Below are 27,087 nucleotides of genomic sequence, written 5' to 3' on the forward strand. Positions count from 1 at the left end.
CTTCCATGGGGGGGAGGGGAGGGGGGGGGCAGCAGGCGCTACCCTTTGATGAGTGCCTACTGTGTGCCCAGCCCTGGAGCATAATATGGCTAAGAATGCGAGCTCTGAAGTCAGCCTGCCTGGATTTAAGTCCCTGTTCTAGTCCTTGCTGGCTGTGTGATCTTGGACAAGTCACTTTTCTCCTACTCTAGGCCTGTTTCCTTATCTGGAAAATGGGGATAAAATGCCTACCTGCCCCAGAGGGTAGTTGAAAATAAGTGTTCAGTGCATGAGAACTTTTCATAGGAATGTTCTCAGCAACTCTGAGTGAGGGAAACGTGGGTAGGTTTCCATCTCCCCATCTTCCAGGGGCGTAAACTGAGGCTCAGAAAGTCCAAGACCGCATGGTTAATACGTGGAAGTGTCAGGAACCCGACTCAAGTCAGTCTATGTCGGAAGCATGTGCATTCACTAGGTCTGGTGCCCTGGCTCCTCCTCAGTTGAGCAGAATGAAGGGCAGGAGCCCACAGGCAGGGCCCTGCCCCTCACCCACCCCCTCTCTCCAGGCCCCAGTAGGGAGGCAGATCCGGTGTGGACACTGGAAACAGCCTCCAGGTGAGGCTGTGGGGCCCAGTGGAGAGAACGTTGCCCGTGACTCGCTGTGTGACCCTGGCCGAGTCCTTTCCCCTCCCTGGGCCTCGGTTTCCCCAGCTGCAGAACAGCGGGGCGGTCACAGTTGGCAGTAGTCCTGGAAAGTCTAAATTCTCGCTCACTGTTCTCTTGTGGGCGCCGGGCAGGGGCGTGAGGACTGGCAGCTGCAAGGCAACCTTGCCTCCATTATTCCCCTTCCGTCCTCTGGGGACCGGGTCCAGGCAAAGGGAACAGCACGCACAGCGGTCAGACGTGAGCGAGCGCGGCATGTTTGGGGAGCTGAAAACGGGATAATCTAATAGCCTGGTGTATTCATCCCTTTGATCCGTTTTTTTTTTCTTTTTTAAAACATATTTCTATTGATTTCAGAGAGGAAGGGAGAGGGAGAGAGAGAAACAGCAATAATGAGAGAATCATGGACACACCGCCTACTGGGGATCAAGCTCATAACCCAGGAATCAAGCCGTCGACCTGGTTCATAGGACGATGCTCAACCACCAAGCCACACCAGCCTGGCCATTTGACTACTTAACCGATGTTTTATACTGTGGGCCAGGCACTGTGCTGGGACAGGGGACACAGCAGTGAACAACAGAGACAAAACCACCATCTTCAGGGGGCTCACATTCTAACTGGGGAGATGGAAAAACCAAGTAAACAAACCAACGACCTGGGTAGTTTCAGAATGGGAGGCGCGCTATGTGAATAACAGCAAATATTTATAGAGCATCTACTCTGGGCCAAGCAGCGTTAACAGATGTTCAATCATTTCATCCTTACTCCAACCCCGTGACGGGGTGATTAGCATCACCCCCATTTCACAGCTGAGGAACCTGGCACAGAGGGTTAGATAACTTGCCCGGTGCTACCCGGTTAGGAAGCAGCAGAACTGGGGCCCAGACCAGGCCATCTGGCTCACGGGGCTGCTTGTGGGAAGAGCAGTAAGTAGGGCAGTTTGTTCAGGGAAGAGCACTCTCCAGAAGGTGACATTTGAACTGAGACACACAAGATGTCAGCCCGCCATGGGGAGTTCAGGAAGCAAAAGGTTCCAGGTGGAGGGAGCACTGAGTGCAAAGGCCCTGGGGCAGGTAGGAGCCTGAGATGTTGGGAGAAAAGCCAGGAGGCCAGTTCTTCCCGGAGCAGAGGGACAGAAGAGGTCAGATGCTGGAGAGCAGGCGTGGAGGCCGAGAGGAGGCTCAGGAAATGCTTCCAGGACCCTCCCAGGGACTCCCCAGGAGTCCAGTCCTAGTCCCATGAGGAATTGGGATGTTCTTCAACCTGGTCTGACCCTATAGGCCAGAGTTAGAGTCCAGACTCCAGCCCTGGCCGGCTTGGCTCAGTGGACAGAGCGCTGGCCTGCAGACTGAAGGGTCCGGGTTTGATTCTGGCCAAGGGCACATACCTCGGTTGCAGGCTCAATCCCGGCCCTGGTCGGGGCAGGTGTGGGAGGCAACCAATCGATGTGACATCGCTGTTTCTCTCTCTCTGCTTCTCCCCTCCCTTCCATTCTCTCTAAAAAGTCAATGGAAAAATATTCTCAGGTGAGGATTAACAAAAACAAAAAACAACAACGTTGTTTTAAGCCACAAAGTTTGGAGTTATTTATTATGCAACAACACGTAACCCATTCTGCCTCTGCACAAAGCTGCCGTTTCTCTCCAGTACTCTCAGCCGAGTCTTCTCCTTCCGGGCAACAGCCTACTCACGTCACTCTAACCTCCTGAGGTTTAGCCTCCCCGGAACCTTCTAGCCCTGCCCTCATTCTCTCCGCCTTCCAGATAGTACTACACCCTGCATGGCCCGGCAGGTGTGTTCTGTGGTTAAGCATTGACCTATGATCCAGGTCAGGACACATGCGGGGACTGTGGGCTCAGTCCCCACTAGGGGGCGTGCAGAGGCAGCTGATCAACGATTCTCATCATTGACGTTTCTCTCTCTCTCCTTCCCCCTTCCTCTCTAAAATCATCAATAAAAAAAATGTATATATTTTTAAAGGCCCTGAGTGGCCTGTCCCTGCCTATCTCTGCAGCCCCAGCACTCCTCACCCACACCTCTAGCCCCACCTACTCACAGCTCCTGGAACTCAGCACTTCCTCTCAGCACGAGCTATCCCCCCATCTGAAACACGCTTTCCTGCCACTTCTCTCTCCTGGAAGCCTCAACAGCCATCACCACCTCCAGGAAGCCTTCCCTGACCTTCCGAGCTGAGTTAGATCCTTCCTCCGGGAACCCTCGTGCCCCCATTTTCCCCTCATCACAGCAGCTGCCCCTAAATTGCTCTGACCACTTTAGAAACCTGTCTCTCCCAACACACTGTGAGCAATTTCAGGGCAGGGATGAAGTCTTCTCTGAGTCCTCAGAGCTTAGCACAAGCCTGGCACGTAGAAGGTACTCAAGGAAACCCAGAGGAATGGAGGTGGGAATTTAGTAGTATGGCCTAGGGACCGCCTCGCATCTGACATGGGACTGTGTGGGGTGCTGGGGCCGTGGAGAACTCCTCCCTGTGCCCAACACTCCCACCCAACCCCTAGACGACAGCAAGTGAGCGACTTGTACATCTCCCCAGAAAAATGGGTGTCGTGCGCTGGTGACTTGCATGGGCTGTGCGGCAGGGCAGCCAGGGTTTCAAATCCTGGCTCTGCTACCCCCAGGCTGTGTGACCCTCTGAGCCTCACTCCCCTCATCTGTAAAATAGGCACAATAATGGCTCCCCAGAGGCTGTCATATGGAATAAGCGAGATAGGCAGATAAACATGCTTAGCACAGTAGCTGGCACAGGGCAGGTCCCCTGCCATGTCTCTGCTTGCCACGCTGTGAGCGACCCTGACCCAGGCCCAGCTCTGTGCCTGGCACATGGCAGGTGTCCAGCCAATGCCTTGGGAATGAATGAGTGAGGAGTCCGATAAGAAAATAATAATAATCATAACAGCACTCAGGTATTAACCCATTCACTCTCATGACAAACTGCAGGAGGTGGGTGCTGTTATTGTGCCCATTTTACAGGAGTGAAATTGAGGCCTGAGAGCAGGCAGATCATAAGCAGTGGAGCCTGGATTCGAGCCCAGACCGTCCGAGTCCTGTAACCCGTTACCCACCTCCCTATCCTGCCTCTCAGAGCCCCGAGGCCTGCCCTCCCAGGAAGCGTGGCTTCTAGCGGCTTTGTGACCGCAGGCACATGCGCCTCTCTCTGGGCCTCAGTTTCCTCACCTGCCAAGAGAGGGTTGCAGGAGCCAGTGTTGGAAGGCACTTCCAATGGGTCTCCGAGCCCAGACCCTGGCTGGCACCTGGCCAGAGCCAGTGACCTGCTGGCCAGTAGCCCCAGCTGGGCCAACACTTTCCATGGGCTGGACTGTCAAGGGCAAGTCCCTGTATACTGATGGCTGCACTATCCGCCCCCCCTCCAACCACACTGGGGGGAGTCTGGCCGCTAGCTATTCCCAGCGCCCCCCCAGAGCCCTGAAGGAAGCTGAGGCGGCCACCCCCAGATGCCTATTCCTGTGCTTGGCCTAGCGCCGTGCTGGGGAAGCAACAGCTATTCTGAGCCCTTCTCCCTCCTAGCATGAGCGGTGGGAAGCGCTGGGAACAGCCCAAAGGGGAGGCCGCCCATCGCAGCCTCCCTCTGGATCTGGGCCACACCAGCCCGGCGGCTCTGCCCGTTTTGTTCCAGCTCTGGCGATGCGATCGGCTCTGATCACACCACCACACAGATAACCCAGGAGAACCGCCGCAAAGGGCTTCGCTGGGGGCTGGAGCCGAGGGCAGCCGGGCCTTGCCCTTCCGGGAGAAAATGAGTCGCCACAGCTGGACCCCAGCCGGGAGGAGGACCCGCTCTGAGCTTGCAGCTGGGGAAGATAATGTTAGCACAATGCTATAACAATACCTAAAGTTTCGCCCTGGCCAGTGTGGGTCAGTTGCTTGGGTATTGTCCTGTGCACCAAAAGGCTGCCGATTCCATTCTGGGCCAGGGCACATTCCTGGGGGCGTGCGGGAGGCAGTTGGTCAATGTTTTCCTCTCACATCCATGTTTCTCTCTCCCTCTCCCTTCTTCTCTCTAGAAATCAATAAAAATATAGATTTTAAAAACACCTGACTTTCATTGAGCACTCAGGGTGAGACGGGCCCTGTTCTAAGCATTTGCCTTGGGGATGAGTCACTTAACCCTCGGAGAGGAGACTGAGGTTCAGAGAGGGGCAGTGACTAACCCCAGGTCACACAGCTGGTGAGTGGCTGAGTCAAAACTCGATCCCAGGCAAGCTGGCCCCAAAGTCCACGCTTTCACCACTTTTCTCTCCTCTGCCCCTTCCCAGCCCAGGAGGCTAATATAAACCAGGGGCATGAACACTGGCTTGAGAGTCAGTTCCCCTTTGCCGTTCCTAGCCAGCGGCTGCTTAACAACACCTGGGTGAGCTCCGCTTCCTCCCTTAAAATGAAGATGAAAATCACACCCACTTCCAGGATAGAGGCCAGGATTCCTAATCACATACTTTTGGGTCTGGGTCTCATATAAAATTAACGTACGCACATGGTAAAACAAAATAACCCAAAGAGGCCACGGTAAAAAGTGAGTCCCCGCCCTAACTGGTTTGGCTCAGTGGATAGAGAATCGGCCTGCGGACTGAAGGGTCCCAGGTTCGATTCTGGTCAAGGGCATGTACCTTGGTTGTGGGCACATCCCCAGAAGGGGGTGTGCAGGAGGCAGCTGATTGAGGTTTCTCTCTCTTTGACGTTTCTAATTCTCTATCCCTCTTCCTTCCACTCTGTAAAAAAAATCAATAAAGTATATTAAAAAAAAAAGTGAGTCCCCTCCTACTTCACACCTTGAACTCCTCTCACCAGAGGTAACCATCATCAACATGCTTGGTATCACCGTTTGGGAATTTTCCACACACAGAGAAGCTGTACAGGAGCCGGTCAAGGACATGGGCTGCCTGTGGCTCTGCAGCTTACTGGCTGTGTGGCGCTGCCTTTTGCTCACAAACAAATGCTGCAAGACACACCCTGTTCACCTGTCATTTGGCACAAGTGCAAGCATCTCTGTGGGAGAAATTCCTGGCGGAGAAATTGCTGGGTCAAACAGTAGTGCCCTTGTCATTTCAATTAATTTTTGGGTGAGCAAATCCTCGCAGCAGGTGAGGGGAGGGGAAAGAGGCCCACCTAGCCATGAGGACCAGCGGGAGCCGACATGTGACGTTCTGACTCTGAGGTCCAGGGAGGGCCATGTCTGCCCCAGCAACTTGGAGGATGTGGCAGCTCCCCAGGCCCCTGGCCAGGCAGATGGAGGGTTTAATTTTATCCAGATTGTCCCCATAAAGGCTTGACAGGGAATTGGTTGATGGGATTAGAGGAGCAGGAGCCCCTAATGAGCAGCGGCTGCTTAACAACATGCCAAAGCAGACACAATGTTCCTTTGCCATCGTCCACCATGGCAGCCTTGCCCCGGCTCTGATAGGGAACTCCTACGTGCCAATTGGCTTTGCCTTCTTTGAATATCCTTCTAGGCCCCAGCCATCCCAGAAGAGGTAGAGAGCAAGGGGTTAAGAGCCCAGGTTTGGAGGCAAGATCAAGGTCTTTTGTCAACTGGAATTGCTGTGTGACTTCGGGCAAGTCCTTTCCCTCTCTGAGCCGCAGAGACTCATGGGACCGGAGTGCTTGGAGGTGCTGAGAGGATTAAATGAAGTCAGACACAGAAAGTGCTTGGTTCCGTGCCTGGCACATGGTCAGAGCCTAATAAATGGCAGCCCTTTAGATGAAGAAGACCCCACCCCAGAAGGCCCTGGACAAGGTATGTTATACCCTCCCGTTTATGGAGCAGTCACCCCACCACCTCGTGGGATTGTCCCGGATTCCCGGTGCGAGAGATGCACTGTGTGATTTTCGTGTTCAAGTAAGTTTTAAGGCTTTGCCAGGATTAATATTCGGTTTTGTGTCTGATCCAAAGGCACAAATGGAGCGTGGGAACCCTCAGATGGGAAGAAGGGGAAGCGCTCAAAGGAAGTTTCCTACGCCCCCCTCCTTCCCCGCCTCTCCCCCATCATCCGATGGGGACCTTCCCCCGAGTCCCTGGGGTGGCCACGGGCAGCCCCGGGGCCGCTGGGGCGCGGGCTCGGGGTCGCTGTGGGCCTCTCCGCGCGCGAGCTCTGCCCGCGGGAGCGCTCCTCCCCGAGCCCCTCCCTCCCTCCCTGCAAACTGCGGACAATCGGGAGCGAGTGGGGGGCGCGGAGCACCCGGCGGCGCCCGCCCTGCATTCCGGGGACCCGCCCCGCCCGGGACACACACCGGTCCCCGCCACGCGAACCCCGCGGGCGGGAGGAGGCCGCCGCCCCCCACGCCTCCCGGGCGGGATCCGCGCGGCGGGGACCGGGAGCGCGCGCCGCCGGCGGCCTCCCTGCAGGCGCGTGGGCAGCGCTGGCGGAGCCGGGGCCGCGGGGCTGCCGCCGCGTCCTGATCCTCGCGGGCGGCGGGAGGCCCGGCCGGGCCCGAGGCGCGGTCCAGGCCGGAGGAGTCTCCCTCCGGGGCTCGCCTGCGGGGCGGGGAGACGGTTCATTCAAAACCGCGTTCACAGCCCCTCCCCGCGGGCGCTGCACCGCGTCCCCGCGCTGAGCTCAACCCGGCCTCCGGGGGAGCCTGGTCGCGTCGCTCAGCCGGGACTGAGGTCTGGGGCGGGTCAGCGTCCCCGAGGGGAGGTGGCTGGAAAATGGCCAGGAGAGGATTCGAGCCTCGTGGTCTCTCCATTTGCACAAAGCGGACCCGCGAGGCCGGCACGGACATCGCCTGAACGTGAGAGCAAGGACCGGGGGTCGGTGGCTTTGGTTCGAATTCCAATCCCGCGTCTTACGGTGTGAGTTTGGTCTGAGCCCCAAGTGCATCCCATAAACTGTTGGATTAATGAGCTGCAGGCCGGACGTGTGAGGGGAGTTGTCCCGCGGGAGGGAGAAGGGGAACTGGAGTCCGGCTTTCTCCCCGCACCGCGGGCCTCTGACGCCCCCTGCTGGCGGGGGTGGGGGGCGCTGGCGAGAGGCCTTTTAGATGCTGAGGCTGCTCTTGGGTGAGGAGGGCGGTGTCCTCAGCAGGGCCACTGCTCTTCTGTCCTCTTCACTCCCCACCCCTCCTCCCTCCGCATCCCTCCTTTAAGGTGGTGGAAAGTGAGAGGTGGGAAAATCGAGGACTCATTCCACATCTTGCAAGTAATCAGCTGTGAAACTGGCCTTCCTTTATGGAGCTCCCAGGGCCAGCCAAGCCCTTGACAGTTCTAACAGGAATGGGGGTAAAGAATAAAGACCTAACCACAGGCTGTGCGCCCAACACAGGAGCTGCCGGACCGCACTGGCCATTTACAGAGAAACGGCACCGGGGACCTGGTGTCCACAAAGCAGCACTCGGCTTCCCCCAACCGGGACACAGGTCCCACCACCACCCCCGAGTGACAGCCCACCAAATCGCAGCCAACACTGCTGAGACCTAGTGGGTAATGATGTCACGTAGCAACGCCCAGCTTCCTCTCCCTAGCAACTAGCCTCCTTGGAGTTTCTTCAGCCCAGGAACACAACTTGCTTTATAGCCAGGTGCAAACATTTCACACTGTAACCAAATGTCTGTGAAGCGTTTTCCCATGCCTCATCTCATTTGATCCTCACAGAAGTCCTGGAGAAGGTAGATAGGAGACTCAGTGGAATTCTATTTTCTTTTCATTAGCTGGAAAATGGAGATTTAGAAAGCTTAGAAACTTGACCCAACTGAAAAGAAGAAAGAAATGGTGGACCTTGAAAATGACTTCAGGTTTTCTCCCTGAGCAGAATATAGTCAAACACTGCTGCAGTTAAATATTTTACCCTTGGTTCTCCCTGCCTGATCTATAATAATAATCTGCTTCGTGCTGATATTTACTGCTGTGTTGCTGACAATTACCTGCAAGAAGTTGGGGTGCCTCACTGGGCCTCTAGTCTTTCATAATAGAAGTGAGAATAGAGGCTGCTTCTGGGAAGGATTTTGACTGGGAAGGGGGCATGGGAACCTTCCTGGGCGCTAGAAATGCTCCCTTAATTTGGGCAGTGGTTTCACAAGTCTGTGCATTTGTAAAAACACATTGAGTTGTACACTTATATGCATTGTATGTATGCTATACCTCAATAAGACATTTTTAAGAAGATATTCAAGCAGGAAAAAAAGAGGACTAATCAGTATGATCCTCCTCTTAAAAAGAAAATAAAAGAAAAATATAACAACATAGGGCAGCAGTTCTCATCTCAGACTTTTTTCATTGTCTCAGGACCCATTTACACTCACATTATTGAGGATCCCAAAGAGCTTTTGTTTTTGTGGGCAATATCGATACTTATCATGGATATTAAAATAGAAATATTTAAAACTCAATTGCATTAGCCATCAAAGGGATAACGTCAGCATGTCATGTAACCTCTGGAAAACTTTACTGTCCATTGTGAGAGAGTAAAAAAGACAAATAACATCTTACTGTTATTATGAAAGTAATTTTGAGCTCGGAGCCTTGGAAAACCCTGGGGTCCCTAAATCTCACTTTGAGGACCGCTGACAGGAGGGGGGGTGGGGGGTAGGGGAGACACACCACATGATAAATTATTCTCTCTCGGTGATGGATTATAATTTATTTTTATTTGCTTCCTCGTGCTTTTCAATTTAAAAAATGGAAAATAGGCCCTGAACGGTTTGGCTCAGTGGATAGAGTGTCAGCCTGGGGACTGAAGGGTCCCAGGTTTGATTTCGGTCAGGGATGCAGACTCAGTCCCCAGTGTGGGGCCTGCAGGAGGCAGCCAATCCATGATTCTCTCTCATCATTGATGTATCTCTCTCTCCCTCTCCCTTCCTCTCTGAAAACAATAAAAAAAAAATTTAAAGGAAACTATAACGACCACTGATTGGTTTTGCAAACAAAAAGCGAGACTCATCTCCGTGAGACTGTTGAAAAGCCCAAACATAGTTGGCGGTAAGGAAAAAGCAAGCCGCGCCCTAACCTGCACGTAAGGGCCGGGTTTCCGGTGTCGGTCCTGGCCTGTAGGTTGAGAGCGCCACCTTCCAGCTTTCAAGAGGGAATATGTACGTGCATGCGCGACTGTGTTGTAATGGAATAGAAAGTAAGCGTCCTGAGGGCCCACGGCAGCAGCTGCATGCTCTGCAGGATTGCACACCCCGGCGCGGACCGTAACTACCCATCACAGCCACCAACCGCCCAAACGCCGAGCCCAGCGCCCAAATCAGGCTGAAACTCTGCAAACGCGAACGGAGGCGGGGCTTGAAGGAGACTGACACTGGGCTCGGCCTCTCAGCATTACAGCTCCGCCTTTCTAGCCTACATCCCTCTCTGAGTGGTTGAAGACTGCGGAGGTGATTTCCCATTGGCCACCAGCAGACACCAGCTTTGCGCGTCAGGACGCCGAGCGGAAGTCGCCATGGTGCGGTTCAAACACAGGTAAGCAGCGCGTGGCTCGCCCCTCGTGCCCTTCCCTGGCCGGTGCCCGCAGCCCTGGCCTCTGCTCACCTCCCGCTCGTCCGCCCCAGGTACCTGCTCTGCGAAGTGGTGTCTGACGACCCCCGCTGCCGCCTGAGCCTGGATGACCGAGTGCTGGGCGGCCTTGTACGGGACACGGTCGCCCGCCTGCACGGGACTTTCGGCGCGGCCGCCTGCTCCATCGGCTTCGCGGGTACGAAGATGCTGGGGAACCAGAGGGCTTGGGGGCCGGAGGAGGGAGAAGGGGCACAAGCGGCCCACGGAGCTGCCAAGCCTGGTGCACCATCCACGAAGTGTTTTTTGTTTTTAATATATTTGTTATTCAGAGAGGGAGAGGGAGAATGAGAACCGGCTGCGTCCTGCACGCCCCCTACTGGGGACTGACGTGACCTCCCGGTTCATAGGTCCAGGCTCAACCACTGAGCCAGGCGGCTGGGCCACGAAGTGGTCCTTTTCAGGCGTGTGGGACTCGGAGCCCCAGGTGTGGACAGTCCAAAGTTAGGCGGAGAGCTAAGACAGAAGGCAGTGGAACTTTGGGCAAGAATCCCCTGTACCTATTTGACATGTGTATATTGGTGATTGCTACTGAGTTTAATAGGATGACTAGAATTAAATGAGGGGAGGTGTGTATAGTTCCTATGAAGTTAGGTGGCTGGTTACATTAATATCACATGGGAAAAAGTCAGAATTAACCCTGAAAAGCCCTTAATAGGGCCTGTAAAGCACACAACACACAATTGTGTGTATGAAAATGAGGAAGAAGTGGTGCCTCCCAGGAGCCACACAAATCTATATTCATTCCCTTTTACTATATGCTTAAAAATGGGATCCTGGGAAATTATATGCACACTAGGGGCCCAGTGCACGAGTTCGTGCACCTTGAAAGGAACTGTGGGCTGCGAGGCTGTGGTGGGCACAGGGGTGGGTCTGGGCCCATCCTCCGCTGTCCCTCCCCCCGCCCCTTGCCCCCCCCCCCTCTCTGCCAGCAGCTGCGCTCCCACCACTGCTGCTGCTCCCATGCACTGACAGCTCCAGCCCCACTCGCACCCGCTGACTGCGTGGAGCAATTGGGCCAGCACCAGCAGCAGATGCAAGCAGTGGCTGCTGCTCCAGTCACCCCTCAAGAGCAGGGGGAGGTGGAAAAGCCCTCAGAGGTGATCGGGGCCCGCAGCCGGGCTCGCACCCACTGATGGCGCCATGCAATTGGGACCAGTACCAGGCGCCAGCAGCGGGTACGAGCAGCAGCTCCGGTACCAGCTTCGGGTGTAAACGAGGCCAGCACCAGCAGTGGGTGCGAGCGGCGGCTCCGGTACCAGCAGTGGGTGCGAGTGGTGGCTGCCAGTGCTGGCAGCAGGTGCAAACCCCAGGCAGGACCACAGTGCACGGGAGCGAAGAATTTCCAGTATCACCAGAGGCTCGCCCCAATGACAGCAACCAGCACCCCACCTTGGTCTGGCACCCCCACTCACCTCCTCCACCATCCCACTACGGCCGACACCCACCATGTTCCATGTGCACCCCCTGGTCAGTGCACATCCCATGCATAGTGACCGGTTATTTGGTTGTTCTGCCGTTCGATCTATTTGCATATTAGAGTTTTATATATGTACTAGAGTTCCAGTGCACGAAATTCATGCATGGGTAGGGTCCCTAGGCCTGGCAGGTGATCAGAGCCAATCAGGTTCCCCGCCTCCTCCTTCCCTCACTGCCTGCACACTGCCACCTCCTTCCCTCACTCCCTCAGTGCCCCACCCCTGCCACTGGTCACCCACCATGTTCTGTGCCACCCCCTGGTGGGCGATCATAGTGAGCGATCGAACTCCCAGTGTCCCGGTCAAACTCCTGAGGGGACACTTTGCATATTAGCCTTTTCTATATATAGATATAGATAGAAGATAGGCACAATGGTACATCAGGTGAAACTCAGCTGGCTACAGAGCCTAGCTGCAGATCCTTTTTCAGCCAAGGGTTTGAATCTCCACCTCCCCACCCCCAACTTATTAGCCAATCAGTGAATTAGAAGAACATTCAGATTTCTAAATTCATCAGTTCTGACTGGTGTGCAAGGCACTGGCTATTGTCTCCCTCTCCCCCTTCCATAAATGACAATCTTTTCCTTCAGGAATCTGTTCTTACTCAGTGATGTGTCCTAAGAGCACTGCTTTGAACAGTTGTTGGCACTTAGTAGGCTTAGTTACCCTAAGACCTTTGACCTGCTGCTTAGAATCCAGTTTCCCAAAAATTTTTTCGCTGCTGCAGTGCGATACCTCAATGCCTATACTGGAATAGTGCTACTTCGATGCCGAAAGGAATTCTATCAGCTTGTGTGGTCAGCTCTTCCCTTCATCACACACTTGGAGAGCAAAGGACACCGCTACCCGTGTTTTCTCAACACCTTGCACGTGGGAGGTAGGCTGCATGGGGTGTGGCTGGTTTTCGGTGGGTGTCAGGCTCAGAGTTCAGTCATGTCTGGTGGGTGGGTCTTCCTATCCTGCCAAGAGCAAGATGCTTTCCCCTAGCTCTGCAAGTCTCTGAGGCAGACACCTGTCGCCACAGCGCTCTCTCATGTGCCAGGTACAATTAGAACGTGTCAGAAGTTCCTGATTCAGTACAACAGGAGGCAGCTGCTGATCTTGCTGCAGAACTGCACTGATGAAGGTAAGCAACACTAACAGTGCGTACTGAGCAGACCGGCCCCGCTGTCAAGAACATCTTTCACCCGTGCTGCCTGCCTTTCTCCAGGAGAGCGGGAAGCTATCCAGAAGTCCGTCACAAGAAGCTGTTTGCTGGAGGAGGAACCGGGTGAGGAGGAGCTTTCAGATGGTGAGGAGGCTGCTGAAGCAATGGAGTGAACCTCTGCGGGCTGCACTGTGCCCAAGCCTTGGGGCCCACTTATCGGAACAGGGCATTCTGGGAGGCAGCTGGATCTACATTTCTAGGATCTGATTTCTCCATCCTAGAATGGATGTCACTCAGGGTCCCGGACACATCTGGTAGATTTGTGACTTCTGCCTCAGCCTGCCCTTTCATCTCAGGCTGGAACGCCCTCATCCCCCCACCGAGTTCCTGACCCTGGATTTCTGAGCGGCTTTCGGTTAAGAATGACAGGCTAAGCCCAGCTCACACTCATAGTAGCTGATACTTTAACCTATTTATAATAAGTATGTCCAGCTGACCTGACTTGAACTTTAAAAAAAAAAAAAAAAAAAGCTGCCCTGTCCAGGCAGCTCAGTTGGTTAGAGCATCGTCCCGATACGCCAAGGTGGCAGGCTCGATCTCCAGTCAAGGAACATACAGAAATCAGCCAATGAATGCATAGATAAGGGGAACAAAAATCGATGTTTCTCTATTTTTTCCCTCTCTTTAAAAACTCAATGAATTAAAAAAATAAAACAGAAAGCTCAAATTGCTTGTGCAGGTAATTTATTGCAACTGTTTGCCTTCACATTCTGTTAGACCTAGAGGTTACTTTATTAAGCAGCAAAAGAAGTCACATCACTCAAATTTAGCTCAAACCAAGGCATAAGACTACTCTAGACAACAGAGGCAGTGGGCAACCCTGCCGCTTTCAAACCTGTCCTGCTCTACCTCCAGGTGTGCTGGACGCCTGCTCCTACAACTCGGGCTACTGTCACTTTAAACAACTTTGACTTAAAGGTTGGAAGGTCCTAAGGCTACCTTTAGTGAGTTACGTCTTTCCTTGCCAAACAGAAGCCATGTGGAAGAGGCAAACCCTCCATCACACACACAAGCGCAGCCTAGGTCTAGCCCCAGAGCCTGGCCATGTCAGACGAAAAAACTGCAATTCAAGCTGAGTATCCTAAATCCATTTTATTCCATCCCTCTGTTTCTTTAGAGGACTGGACAGACAGAAAAGATTCAACTACTTTTAAAAGACTCACTGAAAGGTGCTGAAACCAGGAAGCCCTGGCACATGACGTCAGAGCACAATAGTGCTATTTAACACTGTTCTGGGCTGCTTTTCCAAGGGATGTTGAAGGGACTTGTTTATTTAAGGTTGAGAAAAACTAATTACACATGGTCAAAAAGACTAACCTATAACAAACTAAAAACCTTGGCAGGAAGAGATCTCTTATGAGTGTCAATACTTTATTTTGGTGTAAAGACGGGAAGCTGGAAAATACACTGTATTTAAAATCTTGGTTCCCCCTCATATTGTGGAAACCCCCTCCCCCCAGAACTAATCTGTTCAAACTCAGATACTTAAAAATTACAGCAGCAAAACAAAAGCACGGAAAAAAGAAAACCAGCTGGAGAAGTAGCCTGGGCCGGTAGTGTCACTTGGTGTGGACAACTGAGGTGCTGAACAGGAGCTTCTGTTTCTGTTTTTTTCTTTTCTTTCCTCCTTTCTCTTCTAAATGGAAACAGAAAGAGAACTTAGCTTAGAATGCCTCCCCTGTCCCCCGGCCAGTTTTCCTTACTGAGAGTGACGATGGCAGCTAAGCGTACAGGTTCTGGAATCAGAATGCCTGTATACCAGTCCCTGCATACTCTTTGTTTTTGGACGAGTCTCTTTATCTCCCTAGAACTGTCTGACCTCTAACAGGGTTATACCTATTTAATGTGGCTAACGGGAGAGTAAAATTGGCACAATGCCAGGCGCACAGGAAGCACACCATAAATGCCATTCTCTAATCATGAACGTCAGGGGGTGGGCTTCGAGCCCAGTTTCTGCATCTATGAGCCACCCTTTACCAACTCAGGATTCCAAAATCTACTCTCCACTGCTGTGTCTTAGAAGCGGAAATAATAGTTCCTCATAACGTCATATCCAGGCCTCAAGAATGAGTCTGAGGTGGCAAAAGGTGCTATGTGACACCAAATGGAATGTTAGCTGCCACGAGAAGGTAAGCCTATGGGCTCAGGGAAAGGCCCGGCTGGTGAGTGCCATCTGCCACAGGCCCGGGCGGGAAGGACACCCTGTGCTGAGCACCCCCCGGCCTTTACCAGAGAGGGCATCTGAAGTAGCGGGCGTGTCCAGTTTCATGAAGGCTGCTTCGATAGCTTGGCTGAAGGAATTCTGGAAACTGGGCACAGGAACACGGTCCGAGTTATCACTCTCCCCATCACTGTCCACGGTGGCAGGAGGGACTAAGCTATTTTCATCTAAAAAACAACCAGTGTTACAATTCTAGGAACTCTAGAGACTTATATCTTCTGCAAAGGGAAAACCCGCCCTTCACCAGGAGGGCCATCCTCACCTTTCTTTGGAATAGTTTTGGGCCACACATCTGCTTTTGCTTTTCCAACTCTCAGCATCTGCCAAAGTGGGAAAGAGGGGGAAAAAAGAAATCTAATGATTTGCTGAATAATGAGAACACTGATTCTCCCTCAACTACTCTTAGCCTCTCTCCTTGGTACGTCTACGATAATATCTGAGACTAAATCTATGAACTTCCCTCTTAAAGCCTTCTGTGGACAGAACACAGACTCAGAACCCAGACACAGAACCTAGAGACAGAACATGGCAAAAGATCCTAGACAGAAACTGGCAACAGAACCTAGCGAGAGAACCTGGCTGAAGATCCTAGAGACAGAACCTGGCTACAGAACCTGGATAGAACATGGCAAGAGAACCTGACTAGAACCTGGTGACTGAACCTGGCTGGAGAACCTAGCGAGGGAACATGGCTACAGAACCTGGCTGGAGATCCTAACCAGAACTTCGCTGGAGATCCTGACCAGAACTTGGCTAGAGATCCTGGCTAGGCTGCTGATCAACTGAACGCTGTCTCCATGTCATTCCTTCTTCGCCGACTCCGTCTACACCTTTGGGAACCCCTGGACCTGCTGGGATTGGACCCCAGCAGACAGCCAGGGTTTAGATGTGGCAGAGCCAGGTCAAGAAGCAAAACCTGCCTAGTTCCTAGGCCCCGTCTTCCTGACAGGCCCATGAATTACTCATTCTGACTTTGGACTAGAGAAACACTGATACATACATTCACATTCATGTTCAAAAACTGATGTCCTCCAGCCAAAGGCCTATGTGGCTGTTTGTGTGGACAGTTTCCCTTTGCAATGGCTCTGATCTAGAAAGTCTGCATCAAGTGAACCACTAGGTTAGTGTTTCTGACTTGAGCAATGTGTGAAACTCTGGGATAGAAAATAGAAAAATGTGCTATTGATTTGAACTACTTTTCAAAGAATGCATCTGTAAAACCTATGAATAGACAATTTTAGTTATAACCTCTTCATACTTATAGTTTTTACATATGCAATGATAGAACCCAAAGCAAAATTTAAAATTATATTAAAACAGAACTATGAAAACCTAAAAAAAAAAAAAGAAAAGAAAAGAAAGCCTTCTGTGAGTATCAGAATCAGTGCAACATTAGCCTATGAGCCCCCCCCCCCGCCCCCCCCAAACAGAGTGGTTTCCAGAAAGAACAAGCAGTGGAGTTTGTGTTAAATATCCTTGGCACAGGACTTACCTGGGCAAACGAAGGGAAGGGAGAGTCTTCCTCCAGGCTCCCGATGCAGAGTGAAGGACTGCCCTGGCTCGCAGTGGGTGACACAGGGGTCAGCAGAAAGTCTGAAAGGGAACCAGACACCTGATTATATGAGTCAAGTTCCAAAGAGCGTCTTAACAAGAGTGAAGAGATGAACCCTGAATCAGGTATGGATAATTACCAATCTCAACTCAAAAAGCAAACTTTGACCCAATTTCCACTCTGCCATATTCTCAAAAAGCCAAGAACAAGGCCTACTATCCATACCAGTGATCAGTAGAGAAATGTTTTGCGTTTACAATAACACTAGAAGGTCTGGCAGAATCTACTCCCACAGTAAAAGACCTTTCCACATCAGCTGACTCTCAAGGACTAGGTTTGGTCTGTCATGACTTGGTTTTATGTAGATGAAAACACTCCAAGGAAAAGCTATAAAATGGAATCAGGTCAGCTTTTATGTTCCAGTCAGCAGACGTCTAAGACTTGGGAATTCAGTTAGAATCCAAACACACACATCAACAAATCCCGAATGAAGATGCCAGCTTTTTCCTATACTCCCCGGGAACAGTCTTCCCCATCCTTTGACCTTAGGTTGAACGTTTCCCACAGATCAGGTCTACCCGCTGCTGATCACTACCCGGGGAAGAAGCCTATTCACTCTCCCACTAGCAGGCCCTTCCCCCGCCAGCCAGAGCTGTTCTATTTCTAGGACCATCCAACTGCTCTTGCTCAAATACCTTCAGAAAAACTAGTATGTGAAAACACAATCTTTATATCACATATAATGTGGTTGATAGTCTGCTGTATTCCTTTGTATAACAGCTCTCTTCTTAAATATGCTCTTCAGAGCATCATGGTCATGTAGCCCTCAAGATCAGCCCAGGTTCTAATCCCAGTCCCAGCCACTAACTAAGGCCCTGCCTTAACCTTAGGCTCCTAATCAATGATAGCCATATCATCAAAGGGTAACCAAGAGTTTTAAATATTATGATCTTGGACATTTTGTTTAAAATACCTGATAGAGAAGTAAAATTTAAGTATCACAATATCTGCCAGGTGGATGAAGATCAGAAATGATAGCTCTCTGAAATGATAGCAACTCTTTCTTACGTGTTTAATTTCATAACACAGTAATACATTCTACCGGAGGGAAAAAAAATATTTTTTAAAGGCTAAAGGCAATCTCAATCCTGGTCTCACTCCCTAGAGTGGAACACAATTACCTGTTTGGAATATAATCACCCTATTTTTCTATACACTTAGACATACAAACCCATAACATGTTTTGTGTGTTTTTCTTTAAACCCACAAATGGTATCATGTTCTGTTTGTTCTAAAAGTTTCTTTTATCCTACAGGTCTACCCATTACTTAATGAAGAGTGTTATTTCTTTCTTCCTTAGGTGTAAAGTACAGTGTTTCAAAGTATAAATACTATAATTTAGCCATTTACTTATCAGTACACTTTGTAAACTATTTCACCCCACAAACACACCTGCTATCTATATATATAAAAGGCTAAGATGCGCCAAAACCGGTTTGGCTCAATGGATAGAGCGTCGGCTTGCGGACTGAAAGGTCCCAGGTTCGATTCCGGTCAAGGGCATGTACCCTGGTTGCGGGCACATCCCCAGTAGGAGATGTGCAGGAGGCAGCTGATCGATGTTTCTCTCTCATCCATGTTTCTAACTCTCTATCTCTCTCCCTTCCTCTCTGTAAAAAATCAGTAAAATATATTAAAAAAAAAAAAAAAAAAGGCTAAGATGCTAAATGTGTCTGAATGTCTGACCAGTTGCTATGGTGTGCACTGACCACCAGGGGGCAGACACAGGAGCTGCCATGACCCACACTGGTCATTTACAGAGAAGCGGTACCATGGACCTGACGCCAACAATGCGACACTTGGCTTCCCCCAAGTGGGACACAGGTCCTGCCAACACCCCAGAGTGACTGCCCATCAAATCACAGCCAACACTGCCGAGACCCCATGGCACATAATGCGGCCTACAGCCCAGCCCAGCCCGGAAATGATTGCTGTGGGCGCCGGGTAATGACGTCACATAGCAACACCCGGTTTCCTCTCCCTAGCAACTAGCCCCCTTGGAGTTTCTTCAGCCCAGAAATAGGACTTGCTCTATAACCAGGTGTAAACATTTCACACTTTAACCAAAAATCTGTGAAGCATTTTCCCCGTGTCTCATCTCATTTGATCCTCACAGAAGTCCTGGAGAAGGTAGATAGGAGACTCAGTGGAATTCTATTTTCTTTTCATTAGCCAGAAAACAGATTTAGAAAGCTTAGAAACTTGACCCGTCTGAAAAGAAGAAATGATGACTTCAGAAATGATGACTTGAAATGACTTCAGGTTTTCTCACTGCGCAGAATATAGTCAAACACTGCTGCAGTTAAATATTTTACCCTTTGTTCTCCCTGCATGATCTACAATAATAATCTGCTTCGTGCTGATACTTACTGCTGTGTTGCTGACAATTACCTGCAAGAAGTTGAGGTACTTCACTGGGCTGGAAAAAGTTTAGCTACATCAGAAAGCAGGTCTAATTAAGCAAGTTTATTCTACATCTATAAAAGGCTAAGTTGACTCGCATATGTGCCATATATAAAGCTCTCGCTGGCGCCAATGGTACACGTGTGTTTCGACCTGTCGATGGTGAATTTGGTTGACACTTCTATTACAGAGAAAGGGCGAATAGCAATATTAAAATATTTCTTCTAATTAATTTCCTTTCAATGTGCATGAATTCATGCACCAGGCCACTAGTTTATTATAAACAATGCTACAAGGAAACACTTGTACCTTCATTCTTTACATTCCAACTTTATTTACCTGCTTGGGAACCTGGACTTCTGCTAAGAGGAGAAATGGAGAAAGCCCCATGGCCCTCAGTGCTGGTGGGACCCAAAGCAGAATCAGAGGAGCAAGTATAGGAATTGAAGGCAGGAAACTGCTGTAGATTCTCCAGGGGAATGTGGACTTCTGGGTCTGCAAAGGAAAAGATGAGAAAGGTAGGCCCATTTACAGATTTCCTCAAAAGAATTTTTAAATATATTTTTTTATTTCAGAGAGGAAGGAAGGGGGAGAGACAGAAACATCAATGATGAGAATTGTTGATTGGCTGCCTCCTGCATGCCCCTACTGGGGATCGAGCCCACAACCTGGCTTGTGCCCTGACCGAAATAGAACCATGACCTCCTGATTCATAGGTCAACGCTCAACTACTGAGCCACACTAGCTGGGCATATTTCCTCAAATCTTTTTCAACAGTTGAGGACTCCCCCAAGGGAGCAGGATCTAAGCATGTCAAACTCATAGCCCGCTGGCCACAAGTTTGACATGCTTGATAGATGTTTCAAAACCTACATTTACAACACTCCTTAGAGAGTCAAAGGTGAGGTCAATGATCCACCCAGAGAACACATGGGACAATTAATCCCAGCATTCAGCAGATCTCTAATTCTCTCCCCCACCAGGTTTTCTCACCCACTATACCAAGGATGAATTTAATCTTACTCCTTACTATATGCTATGCACTTTGACCCAAATTAACTCATTTAATTCTCAAATAAGCCTATGAAGGAGGTACTCTCACACTTCACACTTAAGAATTGAAGAGAACAAGTGGCAGAGCTGGGATAAGAACCCAAGCAGTCTGGCTCCGGAGCTTGGGCACTGAGCCTCTGGATATGATGCACAGCTGTATTAGTCAATGATGAGAGTTATTGAACTTACACTTGCCCTGTTTCTTGTTCTCTTCCATCTCAATCCTACGCTCTCGACGGCGCTCCTCCCGAGCCTTCTTCTGGCGTTGACGCTTCCTCTTCTCAATGTCATCTGTGGGTTAGTCAGATTATGAGGAGGCAGACCCAAGACAACCTGGCCATTCCCTCCTCCTAGTTGACTAGTACCTAAGGCCCGACTGGATTGGATGAATAGATGGAGTGTATCAGGAGCTTCTGAGACTCTTGACACCGCTCCTGAAGTCCTCCCACACTGGGTGTCTAGTAACAGGAATCCCTGAACCTCACTATGACGAGAAGCAAAGTTGGGGCACTCTTACCTGAGAATATCTCTAGGGTTTCCTTAGAGACCACAGGGGGCTGCAGAGCCAGTTCACAGATGCTGAACTCACAGGTGAGGGGCAAGTGAGAGAGATATCTATGACGCTGTCGAACATCCTACAGTGGAAAAGGGACCAACACTCAACTAAGACCAGGCCTTACTCTGTAGACAGAAAATCCCATCCTAGACATCCAACAGTCTACACACACTCACAGTCAGCGCTGGGGCTCATAGAGTAGTCCTCACAGAAAGTGTCAATTAAGCTACAGTAAGGTAGACTAAGCAACCAAAAACGGTATTTTTGGTTTGTGCTGCAAATGAATAAACGGAGCCTGGCAATAAATTATCTAAAGCTGATCGGCTGTTTCTATTTTCTGGGGTCCATGTCTTGGGGGAGAGAATAAGGAAAATAAAAAGAGTAACTTGTCAAAAATCTGGGAGCCACTGACAGAATTAATGATAAGTAGGTAGATACATAAAGCAGATTGCCCCATGGCATGAAGGTCAGCCTAAAACAGTAAAAATGAAGCCCATCAACTTAAATTTAATTTTGTTTCCTTTTTCTGCAAGTTTTATGGAAAGTTTATAGTACCCCAAGAGCCTAGGCCAGCCGTGGGCAAACTACGGCCCGCAGGCCGGATCCGGCCCGTTTGAAATGAATAAAACTATTGAAAAAAAAGACCGTACCCTTTTATGTAATGATGTTTACTTTGAATTTATATTAGTTCACACAAACACTCCATCCATGCTTTTGTTCCGGCCCTCCGGTCCAGTTTAAGAACCCATTGTGGCCCTTGAGTCAAAAAATTTGCCCACCCCTGGTCTAGGCTTATAAAAAAATTTCAGATCAATACAGAAATAACTCTCAAAGGGCAAATTTCACATATGTAAATTATCAGGCAATTAACTCATAGATGTATAACCCAAAAATGCATTTTGAATTTGCGTAAACTAGCTTTTCAAAAGTCCTAAAGGACTTTTCATTTTCTTGGACATTTCTCCTAAGCAATAAGGAGAAACAAAAAAACAAACTCATCTTGAATGAAAGTAGGAGACAGCTATATTCCCAAACCACAGTAAGTAACCTGTGAAGCAAAGCACTAGTTGACTTAACAGAACCTAGCATCTAAATTTTTTTTAAATAAATTTTTATTGCTGAAGCTGGTTTGGCTCAGTGGATAGAGCATTGGCCTGCAGACTGAAGGGTCCCGGGTTCGATTCCGGTCAGGGGCATGTACCTGGGCTGCGGGCACATCCCTGGTGGGAGATGTGCAGGAGGCAGCTGATTGCTGTTTCTCTCTCATTGATGTTTCTAACTCTCTATCTCTCTCCCTTCCTCTCTGTAAAAAATCAATAAAATATATTTAATAAATAAATAAATAAATACATACATAAATAAATTTTTATTGATTTCAGAGATGAAGGGAGAGGAAAAGACAGAAACATCAATAAGAGAGAATCATCGACCGGCTGCCTCCTGCATGCCCCCTACTGGGGATCGAGCCCGCAACCCAGGCATGTGCCCTTGACTGGAATCAAACCAGGGACCCTTCAGTCCGCAGGCCGATGTTCTATCCACTGAGCCAAACCAGCTAGGGCTAGCATTTAACTTTAAAAGGTAGCACCATTGACCTGGCCACATAGCTCAGTTGATTAGAGCATCAATATGGGTTCGATCCCTGGTCAGGGCACATATAAGAATCAACCACTGAACACATAATTAAATGAAACAACAAATAGGTATGTGTGTGTGTGTCTCTCTCCCTTCCTCTCTTAAAAAAAAAAAAAAAAAAAAAAAAAGGTAGCACCATTTAACTTTTTAAAGATCCATGGGTACCATCACCAACGAAAACAGACTTAAAAAATACAAAAAAAACCCCTGGTGGATGTGGCTCAGTGGGTTGGGCATCGTCTCATGCACCAAAAGGTTGCTGGTTTGGTTCTTGTAAGGGCACATGCCTGGGTTACAGGATTGATCCCCAGTAGGGGGAGTGCAGGAGGCAGCCAATCCATGTTTCACTATCATATTGATGTTTCTCTGTCCCTTCCTCTCTTAAAAAAAAAAAAAGGAAATCTTGGGGACTCTTTCCTTCTCCCCACGTGGGAGTCTGTACTTGTTCTTCAATAAATCTCCACCTCTGCTATACAAAAGAAAATAAATCTAAAAAAAAGGAAGAAAACTAAAAGGCCTTGAAGATTTGTGAACTTGGGTTGAGTGGGCCCAGCTCAAAGACATGAGGTTACTGATGCTCCCCGACCCTCCACCTCTAAGAAGACCTTACCTCAGACATGGAGTACCCAGCGATCTCCACCACCACTGCTGAGATCTTCTCGGGGCTCTGCTCCAGGCTGCCATACTCCCGCACGAGGCAGCGCACATTCACAGGGTGCAGGAACATGTACTGCCCATCCTCCGCTGAAGACAAGTGGCTCTATCACACAATGGTCTTGGCCAGTCCTCAAGATGGGTCCCTCCTTATAGCTAGGTCTGTCTCTCCCGCCCCAAGCCGGAAGGGAAGGCCAAAGAGACCTGGTGGCGATGCCTCCTTCTGCTCAGTTAGGTCCTCTCTCTGAAATATGTCTGTTGCAACCCAGCCCTCCTCCTCAGGGCCCCTCACCTTGGTAAAAGTAGTAACAAGGAGAGCTGCTCAGGGGTGTGAAGCCTGAGGTGGGTTCCTGATGGCTGGACTCAGTACTAATGGTTCCCTCTCCAAGATTGTCATCTGCTAACTCCAAGTCATCACAAGCCTCTGGACAACCCTTCGGATCAGGCTCCGGTTGATCTGCTTCCTCTTCTTCTACCAGAGGGAGACCAAGAGGACGAGAAGAGCCCAGAGAACAAACTTCGGTGGTTTCTTCATCAAAAGCAGACAGGTACTCTAGCACTCCCTGTTGGGACAAATTCTAGGTCAACAGAAAGTACACCTGGCAAAGGTAGGCATAGGAACCAAGTTCTCTGGATGTTTACCTTAGCTGACACATCACTGATGTAACACCCCTGGGGAAAGAACCAATAAGCATCCAGAAAAGACTCATGGTTTCTTCTTCATCCAAGAAAGCTTGGATCTCACACAGTGCCTACCAGCTCAACAGCAGGACTTGAGGAATGGCAGCCATTTAGTTTGGAACACGGACACACTAACCTTCCTGGGTTGAAAAATAGACTCCTTCGCCAAGGGAGCCATCAGCACCAGTTGTTCCAGAGCAGCCACCACACCAGTGACCTCCCCTCTGCTTTCAGCCAATCCTGAAAGAGCCTCTTCCCGAGTCTAGATCACCAGAGAGAAGACAGGAGAAAGCTGTTTCCAGAAACACACTTAAGATGAAGGGCAAGGGCTTTCAATGGCCTCTCTCAATAGGAATAGAAGTTAAAAGGCAGCCTAGCTGGTTTGGCTCAGTGGATAGAGCATTGGACTGCAGACTGGAAGGACCCAAGTTCGATTCCAGTCAAGGACACATGCACGGGTTGTGAACGCAATCCCCAATAGGGGCTGTGCAAGAAGTGGCCAATCAATGATTCTCTGTCATCACTGACATTTCTATCTCCCTCTCCCTCTCCCTTCCTCTCTGAAATCAATAAAAATGTATATATTTTTTAAAAAGGTAACAAGACCCACGCTGGCCAGGTAGCTCAGTTGGTTAGAGTGTAGTCCCGATATGCAAAGGCTGTGGTTTGATCCCCAGTCAGGGCACACACAAGAAGTAACCAATGAATGCATAAATAAGTGGAATAATAAATCAATGTTCCTCTCTCTCTCTAATAAAATAAAATAAAAAAATAAATTAATAGCCCAAGTGTGGTTCAGTGGTTGAATGTCGACCTATGTAAACCAGGAGGTCTCCATTCCAGGTCAGAGCATATGCCCAGGTTGCAGACTCGATCCCCAGTAAGGGGCGTGCAGGAGGCAGCTAATCAATGATTCTCACTCATCACTGATGTTTCTATCTCTCTCTTCTTCCTCTTCCTTCCTCTCTAAAAGCAATAAAAATACATTTTAAAAGTTTTTTTAAAAAGTTAATAAAAATCAAGCAATGAATGCATAAATAAGTGGAACAACAAATCAATGTTTCTCTCTCCCCCTTCCTCTCTAAAAATCAATTTAATAAGACCCAATGGGTCTTATTGTCTTTAAAATTTTTTTAAATTGATTTTTAGAGAGGAAATGTTCCTAGATTCTTGGCCTTTAAGGGAAACAAAGCCAAAAGCATCTGGTACTCAAACAGGATGGTATTCTGCTTAGAGTTTTTTTTGTGTTTTTTTTTAATATATTTTATTGATTTTTTACAGAGAGGGAGAGAGATAGAGAGTTAGAAACATCGATGAGAGAGAAACATCGATCAGCTGCCTCCTGCACATCCCCCACTGGGGATGTGCCCGCAACCCAGGTACATGCTCTTGACCGGAATCGAACCCGGGACCCCTCAGTCCGCAGGCCGACGCTCTATCCACTGAGCCAAACCAGCTTCGGCTGCTTCGAGTTTCTGACAATGAAAACACTACACAAAAGCTTCCTCAACAGAAATCCAAGAACACAGTACTAGTTTTTACCAACACGGCTGAGAGAGCCCCAGCACCCCCAGCACAGGAGGCAAGCAGGGTTGGCCAACCCCGACCTCAAGGTAGACAGCTCCACTTCTATGTACCTCTTCTTTACCTGACATGCATGTGGACAAATGCTCCGTACTGTAGAAAGCAAAAATTAAGGACATGTAGTAGGATCCTGCCCAAAGAGGACTTAGAAGTCAGAGACAGGAATTCAAATACCAGATTCACCTCTTATTAGTGAGGTATCTTCAAACAAATTACCTAATCCATGATTCCATTTCCTCATCTGGGAAACAGGATAATTGTGTCTATCATGCCAGAATATGAAGCTTAAGTGAGAGAACTTCTTTTTTAATCCTCACCTGAGGATATGTTTTTAATTGATTCTTAGGGAGAAAGAGAAAAAATTAATTGGTTGCTTCCCATGTGCCCCCCAACCAGGAATCGAACTCACAACCTAGGTAAGTGCCCTGACCAGGCATTGAACTCGCAACCTTTGTGGTGCACGGGATGATGCTCCAACCAAATGAGCCACCAGGTCAGTGCTGAGATAAATTTAAGTACAGTACCTACTGAATCAGTCTCTCAGGGTATAGTAGCCCAACAACCAGTGATTCTGATGCTTGTTAAAGCTTAAGAATCCCTGTTGCAGCCCTAGCTGGTCTGGCTCAGTGGATAGAGCGTCAGCCTGCGGATTGAAGGGTCCCAGGTTCAACTCATCAAGGGGACATGCCTAGGTTGCTGGCTCGATCCCCAGTAGTGGGAGTTCATGAGGCAGCCAATCAATGGTTCTCATCATTGATGTTTCTATCTCTTTCCCCCTCTCCCTTCCTCTTTAAAATCAATAAAAGTATTTAAAAAAAAAAAAAAAAAAGAATCCCTGTTGCAGAGGATACAATACATAGGAAATTCTTTATTTGGGTAATTTTCTTGCTGCTCCAAAATCCTGAGCAGATATTGCTAGGGCCTGCTGGACAGGTCATAATACTTTCTCCATAATGTCCCTCAAATAAAACATCTCTAAAAATAAATCCAAGTGTTTTTCTAGAAAACAAAAAGCATACCTTGCTGAACTAAGAACATAGCTAACCTCACAAACTCCAGTGTCTCAATGAGTTATAAGGTCATTATGACAAGTTCCTTTCAGCTGCAGAGAGTGCCTAAAATCCACTTTGCCCTTCCCTTCCAGAGCCAATCAGCCTTTTTAGTCATTTCCTGCTTTATCTTAAATGTGGGGCTGAAGTAACTTACGCCCACCATCCAGTCAGTTTCCAGGGCACCTCTCACCTTGAGCTCCTGGATGGCTGCCTCAATAAAGCAGGACTCGGGACTGTGCTTCTCCTCCGCCAGCTGCTGTTCCAGCGCCACTTTCTCCTCCTGGACCACCCGGCGCAGCACCTGCTCCTTGGAGGCCAGCAGCAACTTGGAGTACTGGCTGTGCTGTTCATCTACAAGAGAGCCAGCAGGTCACAAGCCTGCAACACTCAAGCTCACAACCACGTGGCTACACAGAAACTGTCACACACATCTGTCTTCTAAGGTGAAGTAATTTAGCATAATTTCCCAAAAATAATTTAATAATGACCTTAATATAAGGTTTATAACTCTGACCCCATCATATGAGAAATCTTTCCTAAGAAACTCAAAGATGCAGTAAAAAATTTAGTCAAAGAGAATTTTGCAGACAGTACATGAGAAAAAAGATGATGCCAGACCAGTATAAATCTTTTGGGGGTACCTCTGGGTAAAAGGGTTATAAATGATTTATTGCCTTTACTTCTCCATATTTTCAGTACTTTTTTAAAAAATATTTTTTTATTGATTTTACAGAGAGGAAGGGAGATAGAGAGTTGGAACCATCAATCAGCTGCCTCCTGCACACC

The 27,087-nt window shown here is 49.2% G+C and overlaps 2 protein-coding genes across 7 annotated transcripts in view; one reads left to right on the forward strand and one right to left on the reverse strand.

The window, feature by feature from the left end:
* Positions 1 to 7,046: 7,046 nt before the first annotated feature.
* Positions 7,047 to 13,486, forward strand: POP5 (POP5 homolog, ribonuclease P/MRP subunit). 4 transcript variants are annotated; one of them, XM_081113451.1, is made up of 6 exons: positions 7,047 to 7,466; positions 9,502 to 10,072; positions 10,162 to 10,304; positions 12,371 to 12,520; positions 12,686 to 12,769; positions 12,854 to 13,486. In XM_081113451.1, exons 2-6 carry the CDS (start codon positions 10,053 to 10,055, stop codon positions 12,961 to 12,963), a joined length of 507 nt encoding a protein of 168 aa, XP_080969577.1. In that variant the 5' UTR covers positions 7,047 to 7,466; positions 9,502 to 10,052; the 3' UTR covers positions 12,964 to 13,486. The 4 variants fall into 4 exon arrangements, with proteins under 4 accessions (XP_080969577.1, XP_080969579.1, XP_080969578.1 ...); XM_081113453.1 differs by having other exon boundaries at positions 7,047 to 7,407; XM_081113452.1 differs by lacking the exon at positions 7,047 to 7,466 and having other exon boundaries at positions 9,069 to 10,072.
* Positions 13,487 to 13,517: 31 nt separating this feature from the next.
* Positions 13,518 to 27,087, reverse strand: part of RNF10 (ring finger protein 10) — a 35,454-nt gene continuing 21,884 nt past the window's right edge. The window contains exons 7-17 of one of the 3 annotated variants that reach the window (XM_081113448.1): positions 26,492 to 26,652; positions 23,802 to 23,927; positions 23,277 to 23,547; positions 22,941 to 23,074; positions 20,657 to 20,774; positions 20,335 to 20,430; positions 19,426 to 19,581; positions 16,564 to 16,664; positions 15,334 to 15,391; positions 15,080 to 15,238; positions 13,518 to 14,486 (exon numbers count right to left, since the gene is read on the reverse strand). In XM_081113448.1, the coding sequence (XP_080969574.1) occupies positions 14,410 to 14,486; positions 15,080 to 15,238; positions 15,334 to 15,391; positions 16,564 to 16,664; positions 19,426 to 19,581; positions 20,335 to 20,430; positions 20,657 to 20,774; positions 22,941 to 23,074; positions 23,277 to 23,547; positions 23,802 to 23,927; positions 26,492 to 26,652 (1,457 nt within the window). In that variant the 3' untranslated portion in view covers positions 13,518 to 14,409. Of the gene's footprint in view, positions 14,487 to 15,079; positions 15,239 to 15,333; positions 15,392 to 16,563; positions 16,665 to 19,425; positions 19,582 to 20,328; positions 20,431 to 20,656; positions 20,775 to 22,940; positions 23,075 to 23,276; positions 23,548 to 23,801; positions 23,928 to 26,491; positions 26,653 to 27,087 lie in introns of all 3 variants that reach the window. The other 2 variants (XM_081113447.1, XM_081113449.1) reach the window with 2 other exon arrangements.

This window comes from Myotis nattereri (genome assembly GCF_964212035.1).
Source record: "Myotis nattereri genome assembly, chromosome: 19".
Lineage (NCBI taxonomy): Eukaryota > Metazoa > Chordata > Mammalia > Chiroptera > Vespertilionidae > Myotis > Myotis nattereri.

Bases quoted from the DNA above. Each gene is read 5' to 3' on its own strand.
- POP5 (XM_081113450.1), top strand. From the start codon at position 10,053: ATGGTGCGGTTCAAACACAG. The intron at 10,305-12,370 runs GTACGAAGATGC...TCGCTGCTGCAG, and splicing joins CTGCTCCATCGGCTTCGCGG to TGCGATACCTCAATGCCTAT. The intron at 12,521-12,667 runs GTAGGCTGCATG...CTGTCGCCACAG, and splicing joins CAACACCTTGCACGTGGGAG to CGCTCTCTCATGTGCCAGGT.